We start from the raw sequence: 19,213 nt of genomic DNA on the forward strand, positions 1-19,213 counted from the left end.
ACGGGTATCTTCTCCTCCCCATACTAGAAAATAATTCCGTTTACACAATGCTCAAAAACAGCCAGGGAAGGCTGTCAAAAACATGTCAAACAAATAAAAAGCCAACCAGAGATCTGAAAGCCAAGGAGGAGGGACCGTCAGATCACAATGCTAAAACTCCGTTTTCCCCATAACACAGAGAAAACTCCGTTTTCCACTATTTACACGCAGGCATGAAAACGGAGTTTTCACAAATCTCCACTTTGCCTGGAGTTTTCGAAAGCAGCCGTTTTCAGTGACTGAAACCTCCGTTTACATGTAAATGATGGGTGCAACCGCATAAATAAATATCCGTTTTTATAGATACCCGGCTACGTGTAAACGGGGTCTTTATCTGTAGGCACTGTATCAAAGAGAGTGAAATGTTTGCTTGTTTAAATCTGTTGAGAAAAGTCTACAATTTCCATGGGATGTACTTATTTTTTCACACAACTGTAGCATTTGTTAATGACTACTAAAACCAGGTTAGTATTATCTACTATTTTATTTTTATTCAATAACCCCAACCCACAACGTTAAATGACCATCTTACAAAGATTAATTAGTTCATAAGTACAAAATAAAACCTATGATCATTTTTCCTAAACATAAAATAACTCCGTTAAATGTGCAGGACTGAGACATGGTTGAAAAAATGTTAACAATATAACAATTAGGAACTGTTTGTTTCAGACAGATAAAGCAGAGAATGGGAAAGTTCGGTCTGTAGGTAAATTTTAATCCTCAGTTTTGTAATTCAAATAAAGCCTCATTCACTGATTTACTACAGCGGGCACAAACTAGGGAGATTTAAAATGAACTTTGTGTTTGCACTTATATTAAAATTTGCCGGGCTCAACATCATGATGATGTGATGGGCATCATCCATCAGCCCAATCCAAATAAATCCCTTTAACCTCATTTTATTTTTGATGTACTATGATACTAACCACTGGATCCTTCACAATGTCTAAAAGTGTGATGATGTTTGGGCCACCTCGCAGATTCTCTAAGATCTTTATTTCTCGTTTTATTTTCTTCTTCTTTACTGGCTGTAGATAGAAAGAAAAAAAGGAGACAAAAACTGAGTCCAAAAACCTTTTCAATTCCAGGCACTGATTGTGTTGCACTCGTCCCATCCTGTCTCCAGTAAAGGGAAGCTCAAAATAAAAACCTGGCTACATTAAGAGAGATGTGGCTAATCTCCACAAGCATTTATGACATAGCATGAAAGAAACCTCTCATCTCACAAAATGTTATCAAATGAATCTGGAGCCATGTTCAGCTACAAGAAGAAAGAGGAATTCTCTCTTAAAGAAAGTCTCCCTCTCTTAATTTGGGTTTTTGTGGACAGGATTGAGTTACAAGTCTTTTTTTTTTTTTTTTGTTAGAGCCCATAATACAAACAAGCTTATTTGGCAAAGATGCTCATCAGTGACCTGGAAAATGAGAGTTAGGATGGCATGTAATGTAAGAGGTTTAGTCTGTTCAGGTATACTGTGCTCCAATAAACTGAAATGAACTCCATTTGCAGTTCTCAAAGACTTCCTATGGCACAGCAGTACAGCATTATATGTATATGATGGATTATCCATCCATCCCTGCAAACATCCATTCATTCCACAAATCAGTTCATTCCCATCCACCCATCAATAATAATTAATCCAGTTATTTAACAAATCTTTTCCTTAATGATAATCATACATAATTAAACAGGTTTCCAGACAAACAGGCAGTCTAATGTACTTACTTTGAGTATTTTAACAACTACTTTCTCATTGTTTGTGATATTGATAGCTTCAAAAACTTCACTGTATTTGCCACGCCCTAGTTTACGAACAAGCTGGTAGTCATCTTGGTTCCTTTAAAAACAAATACAAGAAGCTGTGTTAAAAAACAAGTTAACAGTTTTATTGCAATTAAATGCATAATATAATATAAAATAATAATAATAATAAAAACAGGGTTTTACAGTACCCATGGGGGTCTGGTCACTGTAAAAACTGGTATACATGTATGAGCAAAACTGCACTGACCGGTGCAGGAAAGCAAGCAGCATTTTTAATCACTTTCTAGTCAGCACTGGCATTCAACTTATATGTTAAGAGTGTGTTAATATTTACACTTCATTTTACACCCATTTCCCTTGGTCTTTTTTTTTTCTTAACCTTTTTCATCCTAACGTGCCACTTTCATTACGAAAAGTGCTGTTTTTGAGTATACAAGTAATATTTTTGAATAAATATAGTTATCCAATGCTAAATATACACTAACTAGGGTGTCTGTTAATATTGGTGCATTAAAAATACCTACACAGCTGTAAATCATTTTAGATTCACAGATGGGCTTATCACATTTTTTCTGGGGAGAAAAAGAAGACTGAGGTCCTACACAAAATGCATAAAGGTTGGTGGTTGAACACATAAACCAAGTTCAGATGCTCCACTTTTGTGTGATTTAACAAAAGTAAACAATGTGTCAAAATTACACAAGAAAGATTTACATATTTGTTTACATACACAAGTCATAATATATAATAATGTCCTTGCAATAATTTGATCATATCCTGAAAAGTTCATATTTCTTAGCTTTCTTAAATGGGCTCAAAACATGACCAATAACATGATGAAATGAATGCCCGAGCAACTGTTTCAACCCACTGTACTATATCTTTACAATCAAAAACAAGCACCAGCAGGCTCACCCCCACTCCACAACATGCGATTCGTAGTCCCAGTACTCCCGAGGTCTCTGTGTGTTGACATCTGGGTAAACCCGGGAGCGGCTGGTGACCGGGCCAGACATTATTAAAATGTGTTGCTGCTTCTGTCAGGCCTATGAGAAAGGGAAGATGTTCACCAAAGTAAGATTCAGCAATTAATACCATGTCACCAGGTTAAACCAGGTCAAGCATGTGTGCATCCATAAACATGATGACTTAGTCCATATGAACAATGACAAGATCAGAAGAAATGAAAGAATGGTAATTAAAATTCCATCCTCATGCCATGGCTTGTTAAATTGGATTAAGTCACTGAAACCCAGCCAAAGGTGGGAAGTTTTAATCTTGGTGCAAGCCAAGCAAGGTAGAGTTCATTCATGATGACAGAGGAGGTGAAATCTGGTTGTACAGTGCTGTCAAGTTCCCTGCTCTTAGGCCAACTCAAACGTACACAAAACACACACGTTCACTGACTTGAAGCACTGATTTGAAAATGCACTAATTAGAAATGCCTGGTATGTACTAGGCATGTCTGATTAGTGCGTTTTCAAAACATTGACGAGTTCCTAACCCTACCTTAGAGTTACGGGTTATCAGGCCATCTCAATATTGCAGTAAAACAGTTGACTACATGACTACCTGAACCTATTCAAACATTCAAAATTTTAATGATCAACTCACCCATGTGTTGAATATCTCTATAGATTCTCAATTTGTGCATGCCTAGTCCTATAAACAAATTCAATTCTCAAAACATGGTCACATTTTGTAAGTTAATACTGAGAGAAATTCTTGAAAAAGGTGTTCCCAATGTATTATAGCATATAATCAGCTATATAACCATAAGATTTTATTGTCCATACATGATATTTTGTTTTGATATTAACCAACACCTCTTGGAAAATCTCACAAGCTCTTGACTAGACTTGTGGAACACTCACTTTCTGACAAGGGAAAAAGAGAATGTTTTGAGTTTTGACCAAGCCATAAAATCAGGGTTTGTTTGACTTGGCTATCAATCTATCCATTTTCTAAACCACTTATCCTGGAGGGTTAGATTTATCTTTTGGCCCAGTTCTCTCTTCACTGCGACAGACCCGTACAGCTTCCACACGATCAGTTTGCTGACCTCTTGCTCTATTCCTTCCTCAGTTGTGATGCCAAGATACTTGAACTCCTCCACTGCCGAAACTGGTTTTAGGGACATAGTGCCATACCCAACACGACTGTTACCCATCTGCTTCATGCCTCGTGGCACATAAGCCCTTCACAGAGTCTCTCTACTTGTTCCGATTAACCACCACTACTCGCCACTTTCCTCCCTTTCTCTACAATGTGCCTCCAGGTGGTCTTGGGCCATCCTCGCTTTTATTTCATCTCCAGGACCCAGGTCATTGCCTGGGTCAAATACAGTTTCTCTGTCTGGCAACTGCATCCTCCCTTGACCTGTCCAATAATGCCCATTATTTCAAACCATCTCTTTTGCCACCTGTGTAAGATTACTACTTCTATGTAGTGTTCTCACATTCCAGTTACCAATCCTCATGATTTTTGTCGGGTGTAAAAATGGCCTAGTCAGCCCAAGGGTTTCCTGTCGGCTTTGGCCCTCATGCATCATGGGCTCGCTGTTGTTCCACAGCATCCCTGAGATTTGATAGATTTTCTCTGCTTCCAATTTCTGTAATAGTGCGTTTTTACAGAAGGTTATCAGCCCAACCCCCACCCTGGAGGACCAGGGGATCACTCTTTGTCTGGTCTCTACCCTTCGATCTGTTCAGCATGGGTAACCCTACCAGGAGTAGGAAGACTCTAGTGAACATCGCTCCAAGAATCAAAAGGTAAAAAAAATCACTCAACCCTAATATACGCACAACTAATGACAGCACAAGCAATCCATTATATACCTACAGTGGTGCTTGAAAGTTTGTGAACACTTTAGAATTTTCTATATTTCTGCATAAATATGACCAAAAACATCAGATTTTCACAAAAGTCCTAAAAGTAGATAAAGAGAACCCAGTTAAACAAAATGAGACAAAAAAAATATTATACTCGATCATTTATTTATTGAGGAAAATGATCCAATATTATATATCTGTGAATGGCAAAAGTATGTGAACCTCTAGGATTAGCAGTTAATTTCAAGGTGAAATTAGAGTCAGGTGTTTTCAATCAATGGGATGACAATCAGGTGTGAGTGGGCACCCTGTTTTATTTAAAGAACAGGGATCTATCAAAGTCTGATCTTCACAACACATGTTTGTGGAAGTGTATCATGGCATGAACAAAGGAGATTTCTGAGGACCTCAGAAAAAGTGTTGTTGATGCTCATCAGGATGGAAAAGGTTACAAAACCATCTCTAAAGAGTTGGGACTCCATCAATCCACAGTCAGACAGATCGTGAACAAAGGGAGGAAATTCAAGACCATTGTTACCCTCCCCAGGAGTGGTCGACCAACAAAGATCACTCCAAGAGCAAGGTGTGTAATAGTCGGTGACGTCACAAAGGACTCCAGGGTAACTTCTAAGCAACTGAAGGCCTCTCTCACATTGGCTAATGTTAATGTTCATGAGTCCACCATCAGGAGAACACTGAACAACAATGGTGTGCATGGCAGGGTTGCAAGGAGAAAGCCACTGATCTCCAAAAAGAACATTGCTGCTCGTCTGCAGTTTGCTAAAGCTCATGTGGACAAGCCAGAAGGCTACTGGAAAAATGTTTTGTGGACAGAGGAGACCAAAATGGAACTTTCTGGTTTAAATGAGAAGCGTAATGTTTGGAGAAAGGAAAACACTGCATTCCAGCATAAAAACCTTATCCCATTTGTGAAACATGGTGGTGGTAGTATCATGGTTTGGGCCTGTTTTGCTGCATCTGGGCCAGGACAGCTTACCATCATTGATGGAACAATGAATTCTGAATTATACCAGCGAATTCTAAAGGAAAGCATCAGGACATATGTCCATGAACTGAATCTCAAGAAAAGATGGGTCATGCAGCAAGACAATGACCCTAAGCACACAAGTCATTCTACCAAAGAATGGTTAAAGAAGAATAAAGTTAATGCTTTGGAATGGCCAAGTCAAAGTCCTGACCTTAATCCAATCGAAAGGTTGTGGAAGGACCTGAAGCAAGCAGTTCATGTGAGGATACCCACCAACATCCCAGAGTTGAAGCTGTTCTGTATGGAGGAATGGGCCAAAATTCCTCCAAGCCCGTGTGCAGGACTGATCAACAGTTACCGGAAACATTTAGTTGCAGTTATTGCTGCACAAGGGGGTCACACCCGATACTGAAAACAAAGGTTCATATACTTTTGCCACTCACAGATATGTAATATTAGATCATTTTCCTCAATAAATAAATGACCAAGTATAATATATTTGTCTCATTTGTTTAACTGGGTTCTCTTTATCTACTTTTAGGACTTGTGTGAAAATCTGATGTTGTTTTATGTCATATTTATGCAGAAATATAGAAAATTCTAAAGGGTTCACAAACTTTCAAGCACCACTGTAAATAAATAAAACATTAATATAAGCATTATAATGTACACAGACATTTTGTCCAGTGACCATTATTCGTTTTGCATCTTCTTTCAGCGGCTCCCGTTAGGGGTCACCACAGAGGCTCCTCATGACCCGCATATTTGATTTGGCATAGATTTTACACTAGATGCCCTTCCTGACGCAACCCTCCCCAATCTATCTGGGCTTGTGTCACCCCAATGGCTCAGTATTTTACCTAATCTGCATGTCTTTGTACTGTAGGAGGAAACCCACATTGACACAGAAAGAACAAGCAAACTCCACACAGGAAGACCCGCCAGCCGTGAGGTCCGAACCTGAGCCATGAAGTTTACTCATTTTACATAGTTCTACAATTTAATATCATAGTTCCTTGCTATAAAGTATCAGGGTCCGTCTCAGAAACTGGTCTCTCATTTGGAGCATTATGGTCAAAAAATAAATTTTCTAATTTTACTTTTTTTTTTTGCATTTACCTAACACTCAATGTTTCTTTTGTCATGTTTAATAAGAATAAAAGATAGCATCTTGCTTTATCTGGCCTCCACTGTGGAAAATTTTTTTGATTACAATTCAAATGCTTTTGTAAAATTGATTTACATATAAAATAACTACATCATAAAGAATTAAAGCCCCTCCTTCACAGATGAGTGAAATTATTGAATAAATTTCCTCTTTTTGATTGCTTGGGTTAAAAATGCCAAGTTATGATGACTGAATTGATTATTCACTTAAATATGAATAATATGATACATTTTGGGTATTTGATATGGCGAAATAGGACAATAGGACATAATGGAAAAATCAAGAACACACCGGAAAGATGAGAATAACGGCGGTGGTAAAAGAACAGTGACTGTACCGGCTGAAGGTCGCGCGGGTCTCTGCTGTGGTGCACGAGCAACGGGACATCACTACCGCACCGGACGGAGCAAAATGACTGGCCGTAGATTCTATCAAAAGTTCGATCTAAATTGACCATGGTTGCAAAATATTGGCCAAAAATACGCAAACACTACAAAATATGAAAGTAAGATGAAAAAGAAACATTCTATTGCCTTATACTGCAAGACTAAAACAAAATAAAACTGTCAAAACTCACCTTTTCAGTGACGACATCTGAACAGATCACTCGCGTAACAGAAAGACCGCAAATGGAAGTGAGATCAACTTCTAACTGTTGGAGTGGAAAATTCCATTCTACACATGCAAATTGTTAATGTGTGTCCTTCCCCGCACACAAAACACGCTACAGTAAAAAATAGACCACAACTCATTTTATAGCTCAGAAATTCATACAAGACCAGCTACCACTGTAACATATTCTGTAAGAAACATATCCTAACTTTCAGCTTTCGTTTTAAAAAACAAAATCGCAGATTTATAACTAAATTTTTATATGGCGTAGTGATTTTGAGTTCCTACTTTTGGTGAGGTAGTGACTTTGACCCTGAGGCTTTCCATTTAGATCAAAACACACGATCGTAATGGTTTTGGGTCTGCGGAAAATGGAGTTACAACAGTGATCAAATATTTTGCATGATGTTTTATTACGGTTATGATTATTCTGTGAGCGCACCAATCCTTAGGTGTATAAAGTTACAACTTAAAATACAATTAGTGATAACTGTAGACTTTTCAGTGGACTACAGCCTTTTTAAGGGAATGCGATGTAGTCAACCATTTATCATGTCCCAGATCAAGCTGCCATTTTTCCACAAATTTGCAGAATTTTTGCCAAATTCTGAGTAGAGTATTCACATCAAAGATTTAGTTTTATCTGTATTATTTCTTTCATTTTATTTCAAATTAAAACCAACATCACCATTCAAAACCGTATAGTTTATTGACAGAGTATATTTAGTGGGGTACCCCCACAGTACCCAGTTTCTGAGACAGACCCATCACTTAAAATTAGCAGCACTTTTCACCAACAAATCTCATTTAATTTCATGCCATGCCCTTGTTTTCTGTCAGAGTAAATAGAGAATGATTTCAGTTGATTTATAAATAAAAATACACAACCAAGAAAGAAAATGAATACTACACAAAGCTAAACATGTATACAGATCCAAGGCCTTTACACACATACAGGGGGCAGGTTTTTTGTATGATTAATCTGCATGTTGATATTTTTTCAAACTTGTGTCATGAGTACTTTCACACAGAATGCACATATTACCCAGCAAAAAAGTGGCTTTTCTTTACACCGAGGTCAATTTTTCTGAGCTTTTGCACCATGAATAAACGCCTTCAACCAATCATATTGTGTGGAACAGATGTCATGTGGTGACATAGGAGACTGCTATGCACTGGCGTCACTCACATCCAGGGTGTGAGCGGCTATATTTATATGGAGTTTTATTCTCATCTTTAATCAAGAGCCTGGTCTTTCAGTTTGAGAGAGAGAGAGAGAGAGAGAGAGAGAGAGAGAGAAAGAAAGAAAGAAAACTTATTCAATGAAAAGCAGAGTAACAAAATAAAGTTGTCTCTGATGTATTTTCATCTTGATATGAAATTATCTAATAACCTTAAAAACTAGATGATGTACCACCCTCATTCATTAGTTTATTTGTCTGAATCTCTTTCATGGTGAAAACAGAAAATTACAGGGAGGGACATAATTAAGGCTGCAATAAATAAATCAACAAAATTGACAATCAATTAGTAAAATAGTTGGCAACAAATTTTATTACTGATTATTTGGAGTGTAATGAAGCATGCTGTGTTGGTGCACTACATCACTTCATTTTCAAATAAAGATATTTGATTGAAATGGTGGCATGTTACAACAAAAAACATTACGACCTCCTTTAAAGTCCAGAGATGCTTTACATTACACAGCACTGTTCACCTCAAAGCATATATGTTGTGAATTTTTATTTATCACAAATATTCCATTTAAAAATATTACCATAAGCAATTTAATTGTCCAGAACTGTTTAAAGAGACAAAGATATGGAGGCAAAAGCTGCTAGGGTTTACTGCAAAATAAATGATCATGATTTGTAATTTTTTTTAAAGTGGTACTGTCAAATGTATTTCATTACAATGTTAATAAGAAGGAAAAATTAATATTAAAAGATTGTTTGACAGTAGATTGTACCATACATTTTTAAATAACTTGGTGTCACCAGCTCTTGATCAGCTACTGCTGTCTGAAATGCACATGCACATCACACTAATTTAATTGTGCACACCAGGAAAACCATGTGTTATTTTGTACATTTCCTCAGCCCTCTCAAATTAACTTTTGCTTACACCAATGCCAGCATAAAACACGACATGCTTCTGAATCAGATGAGAGTGTGACTTGCATCAAGCACAGCATACATGTGTTGATTTAACCTGCATTCAGATTGCAGTCAAGCCAGCCACAGTGGAAACCAGAGTGCATGTATACACAGCACAGTTTATATTAACTACCCTTCAAATACATCATTACCCTTTGAGGGGAAAAAACAAAACAAAAAGGTTGGATTTGGCCTGTGGGCCTAATGTGATGTTTGGCGTGTGGTATAAATGAAGAAATGGCCGATCTGTCTGCGAATAGCCGTAATCCGTAAACAAACACCTCTGCTGATAGAACATCTGGCAGTCTTATTATTATTAATAATACCATTAAAACCATAGCTGACTGGTGTACAATATTAAAACACCAATTTTATGTACTAAAAACGAAAACCTCCTGCCTAATCTTGCACAAGTCCCCCTTGTGCTGCCACAACAGCTCTGACTCGTTGAGGCATGGACTCCATAAGACTTCTGAAGGTCAAGTCCATTTATTTGTATAGCGATTTTAAAAACAGACATTGTTGCAAAGCAGGTTTACAGGAAAATCAAGATTTTAAACATATGAACTCATACATTGATCCCTAATGAGCAAGCCTGTAGCAACAGTGGCAAGGAAAAACTCCCTCAGATGACATAAGGAAGAAACCTTGAGAGGAACTGGACTCAAAAGGGAACCCATCCTCATTTGGGTGATAACAAATAGTGTGATTATAATTAAAAAAACAAACAAAAAAAAACAAAAAAAAAACCCACTCACTTCTATAAATGTGTCCTATATAGTCAAACTGCAACTGCGTAACCAGGAAATGCATCATGGTTTTAACATGAAGTCTATTTTGTTGAAGTTAGCAACTGTTCATTGAAGGTATGCTGTAGTATTTGGCACCAAGATGTGAGTAGCAGATCCTTTAAGTCCTGTAAGTTGAGGTGGAGCCTCCAGGGATCAGACTTGTTTGTCCAGCACATCCCATAGATGCTCAATCAAATTGAGATCTGGGGAACTGGAGGCCAAATCAACACTTTGTCATGTTCCTCAAACTATTCCTGAAGAGTCTTTTGTCAGTTGTCAGGGAGCATCATCCTGCTGAAAGAGGCCAATACCATTAGGGAATACTGCTTCTATGAAGGGGTGAACTTGGTCTGCAACAATGTTTAGGTAAGTGGTTCATAACATCACATCCACACGAATACCAGGACCCAAGGTTTCCTAGGAGAACACTGCCCAGAGCATCACACTGCCTTGCCTTCTTCCCATAGTGTATCCTAGTGCCATCTCTTCCCCATGTAAGCGGTGCACATACACCCCACCATCCACATGATGTAAAAGAAAACATGATTCATCAGACCAGGCCACTATTTTTGATTACTCCATGGACCTGTTCTGATGCCCACGTGCCCACTGTAGGTGGTTTCAGTGGTGGACAGGGGTCAGTATGGGCACTCTGACTGGTCTGCAGCACACAGCTCCTTGCACAGCAAGCTGGGATGCACTGTGTGTTCCAACACCTTTCTGTCATAGTCAGCATTACATTTTTCAACAATTTGTACTACAGCAGCTCTTCTGTGTGATCGGACCAGACGGGCTAGCATTTGCTCCCCACTTGCATCAGTGAGCCTTGGGTACCCATGACCCTGTCTCCAGTTCACCAGTTGTCTTTCCTTGGAGCACTTTTGGTGGGTACTAACCACTGTATTCTGGGAATACACCACAAGACGTGCAGTTCACCCCCCTTACCCAGTCACCTAACCATCACAATTTGGCCCTTGTCAAAGTCAACTGACTGTTCACTTGCTGCCCAATATATCTCACCCCTTGACAAGTGGCACTGTCATGAGATAATCAAGCTTAATTACATCACCTGTCAGTGGTTTTAATGTTATGGATGATCGATATTTTTATTGGCATAGTAGTGTCAAAACTTCTACTTCTGTTTCTCAGCCTTTACCCTGATCACTTAGCTGTCTGTGCCTTTTAACTTTTATGGAGTTTTGTGGGTGTTACTACATGCAAATCAGCTGTGTGGTGCATGCTCTTGGCAATTTACAGGTGATTACAATTCATCAACATACGCATTTAATAATATCAGTTTACCAAACAGCAGTTTGTAAATCTGGCAGAATTTTTTTTTTGTTTACGCAAACATTTATATACTACTTATACTCAAAGATTGATACATCTGTAAGTAAGCACAGAATTACATCATGTAAATAAATGTCAAAATTGTGATGTTTAGACTGTTCTATTAGACACTTTCAATGCAAGACTTTTAATCAGGGCTACAAACGCAGTGTCAACACTGGAAATATGAAATGAACATTCTTACAACAACCAAACAATAATTTAGGTGCACAATTGCCCAAAAAGCACATTTGGACTTTGTTTTCATTGAATCTGGTTAAATATCAGTCAGAGAGAGATAGAATTTATAAATGTTATCAAAATTATTTAACTTATCCATTTTATAAAGAAATTGACCATATTTTCACTGTCCTAATACCCTAATTAATATTCATGACATGCTGATTAAAACCAATATAGAATGTGCATTTTGTCTTGGACGACTACCATAAATTTGTCATGAAGAATTCATCAAAAACGTAGCATCCTCACAAAAGGGGAAAAGCACAAGATACAATGGACAGATGGTCTCTTGTTAAAAGTATCATTCCAGAAATTCCTGGGTCTTGACTTCCAACTACTTTAGTGGATGAACAGTCTCCTTCAGTATCACAGCTAAACTTGATATCACACGCTGTGGCCAAAGACTTGCAAGTCACAAATCCTGTGCCAACTGAAGAAAAATGCTAGGGCTGTCAAAATTAGCATGTTCATTGCAATTAATTTAAAATATTTAACGCATTAAAATAAATTAAAACACAATTAATGCAGTTGCATTTTATTTACTTCCTGTGCGGGGGCTGACCTATGACACGGATGCTGTGAAACCTCATCCTAGCCAGAGACAATCCCTAGCTAAAGATGGAGACGAACAGTGAAAGAGCTTTGGGCAGAAAGTTTCAATATAAAAAGTTGTCCAATGGAACCATTGGCAAAACAAAAGTAATTGGCACAGTCTGCAAAGCCGAATTCAATCATAACAGAAGCATCTCGTCTTTAAAATATCACCTTCATGCAAAACACCCTATGGAAGCCATCTGTACTGCTCACCAGTCTACATTACAGGAATGTGGTCCTCGTGAGCGAATAACTGAACCAGTAAGTGAAAAGGTTACCACTGTTTTGGCTACTTGGATAGCTAAAAATTTCAGACCCATGAGCATAGTAAAAGACAATGAACTAACAGAAATAGTTCAATTAGCATCAGGAGACACCTCTTGTAATCTACTCTCGAGAGGAACCATTGTGTCATGAATACACACTTTGTATGAAGGCGAGAGGACACGCAAGTTGAACATGCTTCAGCAAGTTCAGACATCACCCTTACTGGAGACCACTGGATTTCTATGAGCAATGACAATTACTTGGGTGTCACAGCACATTTCATTGATAAGGAATGGAAACTGCAATCGTTTACACTAACTGTGAGAAAAACAGAAGAGCAACACGATGCAGAGGCATGCAGAGGCAAGATTTTTAACCATTTCTTTAGTTTTAATCCCTTTTGTGTCAAGAATAGTGGTAATCCTGAGTCTTTCATCTTTTTTCCAAATAGAATTATTTCTGTTTTATCTGTGTTCAGCTGAAGAAAATTTTGTGACATCCAGCTATTGATTTGATCGATACACTGGTAGAGACATTCAAGGGGGGCATAATCATTTGGTGATAGAGCAAAATAAATTTGGGTATCATCTGCATAGCAGTGATACAAAATTGAATTTTTATTGATAATTTGCCCAAGTGGGAGCATATAAAGGTTGAAAAGTAATGGTCCAAGAATCGACCCCTGGGGGACACCACAGGTCAAGGGCATTGACGTTGAGGAACAATTTCCCAGGGTAACAAAGAAGCTTCTATCTTTTAAGTATGATTTTAACCAATTGATAACTTTACCAGTCAATCCAACCCAGTGTTCAAGTCTATATAGCAGTATGTTGTGATCAACAGTATCAAAAGCTGCACTGAGGTCCAGTAATACCAGGACCGATGTTTTGCCTGCATCAGTATTAAGACGTATGTCATTTATAACTTTAATCAGCGCTGTTTCAGTGCTATGATTGGCACGAAATCCTGACTGAAAATTATCAAAACGGCTGTTTGATATCAAGAAGGCAGTTAATTGATTGAAGACAATTTTTTCCAGGATTTTCCCGATAAATGGTAGATTTGATATTGGCCTGTAATTATTTAACACTGAAGGATCCAGATTATTTTTTTTAAGAAGGGGCTTTACAACAGCTTTTTTTAGGGACACAGGAACAACACCAGTCTCCAAGGATGTATTTATAATTTGAAGCACATCTGTAATTATAAGATGAAGAACAGACTTAAAAAAGTTGGTGGGCAGAATGTCCAGTTCAGATGTTGAAGAACTGAGATTTTGTACAGTTTTTTCAAGAGTCTCATAATCAATTAAACAAAATTCTGACATTGTGTTAAAGTTATCTATCTGTGTCATTGGTGATTGCAGTTTTTCAATTTTTTGCAGCTGAGATATATTATGAGAAATATTCTGCCGTATTTTATCAATTTTACCTTTGAAGAAGGATGCAAACTCATTGCATTTATTAACTGAAAGAAGTTCAGGTGCTAATTGTGGTGGGGGATTAGTTAGCTTCTCTACTGTTGAAAATAGCACACGGGCATTGTTCATATTCCTGCTGATGATGTTGGAGAAGAAAGACTGTCTTGCTTTACGAATTTCATAATTATAATTACAAAGCATCTCTTTATGGATTTGATAATGGATATGAAGTTTAGATTTGCGCCATTTTCTTTCAGTCTTTCTACATTCTCTCTTTAGCAGTTTAACAGCCGGGTACTGCTTCCATGGTGCTTTCTGCTTATCATTGATTCTTTTGATTTTGAATGGAGCAATATCATCCATAATTTGGGTCATATTTAAATTAAAAAATTCCAGTAAATCATCTACAGAGTCTGACATTTTGGTTGAGTTCTGAGAGAGAGCTTGCTTAAAAAGAGCACGTGTTGTCGTTTATGACTCTCCTGCCTATAGTCGTTGAGCTATTCTGAATGTGAGGAGACATAGAAACTTCAAAGAAAACACAGAAATGGTCAGATAAGGCCAAGTCAACAACAGTATAAGAAACAGTAAGACCCTTTGTGATGACGAGGTCAAGAGTATGACCACGAGAGTGGGTCGGTCCCTGTACATGTTGTACTAGGTTAAAGTTATCAATAATTGCAAATAGTTCTTTGGCATAAATGTTATCAGTATTATCTACATGTAAGTTAAAATCCCCAGATATAATAAGACAATCAAACTCTAAGCAAATGACTGATAACAATTCACCAAACTCTTCAAGAAAGACTTTGGCTGAATGTCTCGGAGGCCTATAAATAGTTAATAATAATATGTTAGGAGAGCATGTAACAAGTGCACATAAGTGTTCAAAGGACATAAAATCACCAAGTGAGGATTGTTTACATTGAAAAGAGACTTTGAAAATATTTGCGATCCCTCCACCTTTCCCTTGTCGGGTAACATTCAAAAAATTAAAATTTGGGGGAGCTGCTTCGATAAGGGTGGTAGCACTATTTGCTTGATCCAGCCAGGTTTCAGTTAGAAGCAAAAAATCAAGATTGTGTTTACAAATAAGATCATTAATTAAAAATGACTTGTTTAAAAGTGATCTAATATTCAAAAGGGCTAGTTTTACAGTAATATTTGATTGTGCACTCTGATGCTGTTTTAAAACAGGAAGGAGATTAGATTGGTTCACCCCCAGGGTTAAATGTGCTCTATGTTTTCTGTTTCTTATCAACACAGGAATAGTGTCAACATCGGATCCCTGCTTTTTTCTACATCCATTTGCAGGGACCCAGAGTACATCAAACAAGACTTTCTAAATGTTCCATTTGGTTTGAGGGTGAAAGGACTGGAGATGACATGTATCTTTTGGATGGTGAAAAAGATTTGTAGCCAGCTGAAAGTCCTGGACGAACACAATTTTGATGAACTGGGTACACTGCTTGTCGCGACAAATTTGGACTAGAAAAAGAGAGCGTAGCCATAGGAAACAGTTTTTTCATGCTATTTGGGAAATCCATCCGAGGAGAAGTGGAGTCGTCTGTCCTTGAATGTTGGGAGGCCTGCAAGTCAGATGTTTGTGTGTCCTTGATGACGACTTGCAAAGATGATTGTTTAGGCTTTGTAACTATGTCAGTCTGCGACATCTTATCAACTGTTTTCCTCGGTGCTGGCTGAGAAAAGATTGCAAGTTTGTAGTGGTCTGCTAAGACTTTGGCTCCAATCCAGCTGAGTTCAGTGCTATTTGGCTTGTAGAATTCTTTGCGATTCCAAAAAAGATTAAAATTGTCTATGAAATTCATACCAAATGAAGAACAAGTTTTTCCAAGCCAGGTGTTAAGACTGAAGAGTCGAGAAAAAGCAAAACTTCCTCTCGCTGGGAGTGGGCCACTGATAAAAGATTGAATTCCAGTCTTGTAGAGCTCAGAAAAAAGTTTTCTGAAATCATCTTGGACAAACAGCTGTTCTCTGAAAACATCGTTTGCTCCCACATGTACAACGATACGCTTAATCGTTTTATGCTCGGACATGAGTTTCAAAATGCTGTCTTTGGTGTCAGAGATGGATGCATTTGGAAGACAACAAATAATCATCTCATAACCTTTTAATTGTCTTACAGTGGAATCACCAAGAACAAGGGTTGTGGGATCAGGTGGTGTTACGAGCTGCTTTTTGCCTCTTCTCACAGCTCTTCGATCTTGGTGCGATCTCTTTTTACTATGTGTTTGTCCACTTGACAAATCCTCTTCCACATCCCTGAGGCATTCAAATTTGTTCTGAAGCTTTATGGGCTGTGGATTTTCCATAGGATTGTAGATCCTATTGTAATTTGTAGAACGAGCTGGTGTTGAAGTAATTACTCTTCTGTTTTTGTTTTTAGGCTTAGCACCCATCATTTGCCAGTTTTCAGTACTCACATTTTGTACAGGTTGAGTTATGAATTCTTCCACTTGGTCTGCAATGTAACAAGTGCACATAAGTGTTCAAAGGACATAAAATCACCAAGTGAGGATTGTTTACATTGAAAAGAGACTTTGAAAATATTTGCGATCCCTCCACCTTTCCCTTGTCGGGTAACATTCAAAAAATTAAAATTTGGGGGAGCTGCTTCAATAAGGGTGGTAGCACTATTTGCTTGATCCAGCCAGGTTTCAGTTAGAAGCAAAAAATCAAGATTGTGTTTACAAATAAGATCATTAATTAAAAATGACTTGTTTAAAAGTGATCTAATATTCAAAAGGGCTAGTTTTGAATATTACTTGAGGTCACAAAAGAGTGGAATATTGCAGAAAAATTAAGAACTCTTGGCACAGACAGTGCCTGTAATATGATTGCAGCTGCTAGACTACTTCCATTTGATCATCTGCCTTGCATGGCCCACAGTCTGCAAAGAACGATCACCGTTTCCCTTCACGATAGTGGATTTGAAAGTGTTCTGGCGAAATGTCACAAGACTGTCAGTCACTTTAAACAGTCCATCAAACATCCGGGAATTAAGAGAACAGCAAGTTGCACTCAGACATCAGGAAGAATTGTGCATTCAAGAAGTTGCCACACGGTGGAATTCTACCCTAGACATGGTCAAGCGAATACAAACAAACAAACAAACAAACAAACAAATAAAAATAAGGGGGGGGGCCTCCACTCACCACTACATTGGCACAGCAAAAAAAAAAGTTTCTATGCTGACTACACAGGAGCTTGACAAAGCGCAGAAGTTGGACGAACTGCTTGAACCTTGCAGTTCAGTTGATTCTTTCTTCTCTCTCTGGTGTGCTGTTTGCCATCTCTGTCCCTCCCACGTTGTGTGCGCGCGCGCTGGGTATTCTTGCTCTCTCTCTGGCCTTGATTTTGAAATCAACTGGCACTTTATAGGCCTGAGTTTTCTTTCTGCAACTACATAGTTCTGTGTTTAAATATGCTGTTAAACAACGGGGTCCGAAATATACATCCTCTGTGATTATTCTACATAAATTTGGTGATTTTACATTTAAATATGCATTATAACAAGCTTTAGTCTTCAGAAGAAAAACAATTTTGAATCGCGATTAATTCACTGGAAAATGTGTGATTAATTAGGTTTTTTTTTTTTAATCGATTGACAGCCTTAAAAAAAAAAAAGATGATTAGTCATACAGTTGAGTTGATATTGCATCAGACATCAACAGAGCAAAATACCTTACATCTGAAACAAAAATCAAATCTGAGAACAGCCAGAGAGCACACCAGGAGCTGGAGATATTCACAGGAACGGTACTGGACTATATCAAGTTCTGCATTGGGAATGTGACAGTGGACAAAAACGTCCAGGTTTTCCCAAACCAGAAACCCTGGATGACCAGCCAGGTCCGCTCACTCCTCAGAGCCCGCGATGCTGCCTTCAGGTCAGGTGACAGAGCTCTGTACAGAGCTGCTCGAGCTGACCTGAAAAGAGGAATTAAAAAAGCCAAGGCGGACCATAGGATAAGTATAGAGTCCCACCTGTCCAGCAACAACACACGGGAGGCGTGGCGGGGTATACAAGACATCACAAACTTTAGAGGCTGTGATGTGTCAACAGGAGACCTGAGTGCGCCGCTGGCAGAGGAGCTAAATTGCTTCTGTGCTTGCTTTGAAACATCCCAGCAGCACTCATCTGCTCCAGCCCTGCCCCCACCCGGTTCCTGCACCACTCCATTCACTGTACAGGAGCACGATGTCAGACGGATGCTCCTGGCAGTGAACCCCAAGAAAGCTACAGGCCCAGACGGAGTACCTGGCAAGGTGCTCAGAGCGTGCGCCCATCAGCTCGCCCTCACCTTCACCAGGATCTTCAACCTCTCCCTGGCTCAGGCAGTCATCCCGCCCTGCCTGAAATCAGCAACAATAATCCCAGTGCCGAAGAAGTCTCCTGTCACCAGTCTGAATGATTACTGTCCTGTGGCCCTCACCCCGGTGATCATGAAGTGCTTCGAGAGACTAGTTCTTCAGCACATCAAGGACTACCTCCCCCAAGACTTCAACCCCCACCACTTCGCATATTGTGCGAACAGATCCACAGAAGACGCCATTGCCGTAGCTCTCCACTCTGTGCTGAACCACCTGGAGCAGTGCCAGAGCTACGTCCGGATGCTCTTTGTGGATTACAATTCAGCCTTTAACACAATAATCCCAGACATTCTCATCAGGAAACTGGACACTCTCGGCCTCCCCCGTCTCACATGTGCCTGGATAAAGGACTTTCTCACCAGCCGGCCCCAGACTGTGAGACTTGGCCCCCACTTCTCCTCCACCCGCACGTTGAGCACCGGCTCTCCACAGGGCTGTGTGCTGAGCCCCCTCCTGTACTGCCTCTACACCCATGACTGCAGTTCGACCCACAACAACAACCTCATCGTCAAGTTTGCTGACGACACCACTGTGGTCGGACTCATCTCGAAGGGAGACAAGGCAGCCTACAGAGAGGAGGTCCTGAAGTTGGCAGTCTGGTGTTCGGAGAAT

General features: G+C 39.0%; 1 protein-coding gene across 4 annotated transcripts in view; it reads right to left on the bottom strand.

Annotated features, from left to right (window-relative positions):
- Positions 1–19,213, bottom strand: part of zgc:86598 (STKc_CK2_alpha domain-containing protein) — a 103,723-nt gene that overhangs the window by 50,608 nt on the left and 33,902 nt on the right. For 2 of the 4 annotated variants that reach the window (XM_060943158.1, XM_060943157.1), the window contains exons 2-4: positions 2,723–2,853; positions 1,769–1,880; positions 969–1,070 (exon numbers count right to left, since the gene is read on the bottom strand). In XM_060943158.1, the coding sequence (XP_060799141.1) occupies positions 969–1,070; positions 1,769–1,880; positions 2,723–2,823 (315 nt within the window). In that variant the 5' untranslated portion in view covers positions 2,824–2,853. The remainder of the gene's footprint in view (positions 1–968; positions 1,071–1,768; positions 1,881–2,722; positions 2,854–19,213) is intronic. The other 2 variants (XM_060943160.1, XM_060943159.1) reach the window with 1 other exon arrangement.

The sequence above is a fragment of the Neoarius graeffei genome, chromosome 16, assembly GCF_027579695.1.
Source record: "Neoarius graeffei isolate fNeoGra1 chromosome 16, fNeoGra1.pri, whole genome shotgun sequence".
Taxonomy (NCBI): Eukaryota; Metazoa; Chordata; class Actinopteri; order Siluriformes; family Ariidae; genus Neoarius; species Neoarius graeffei.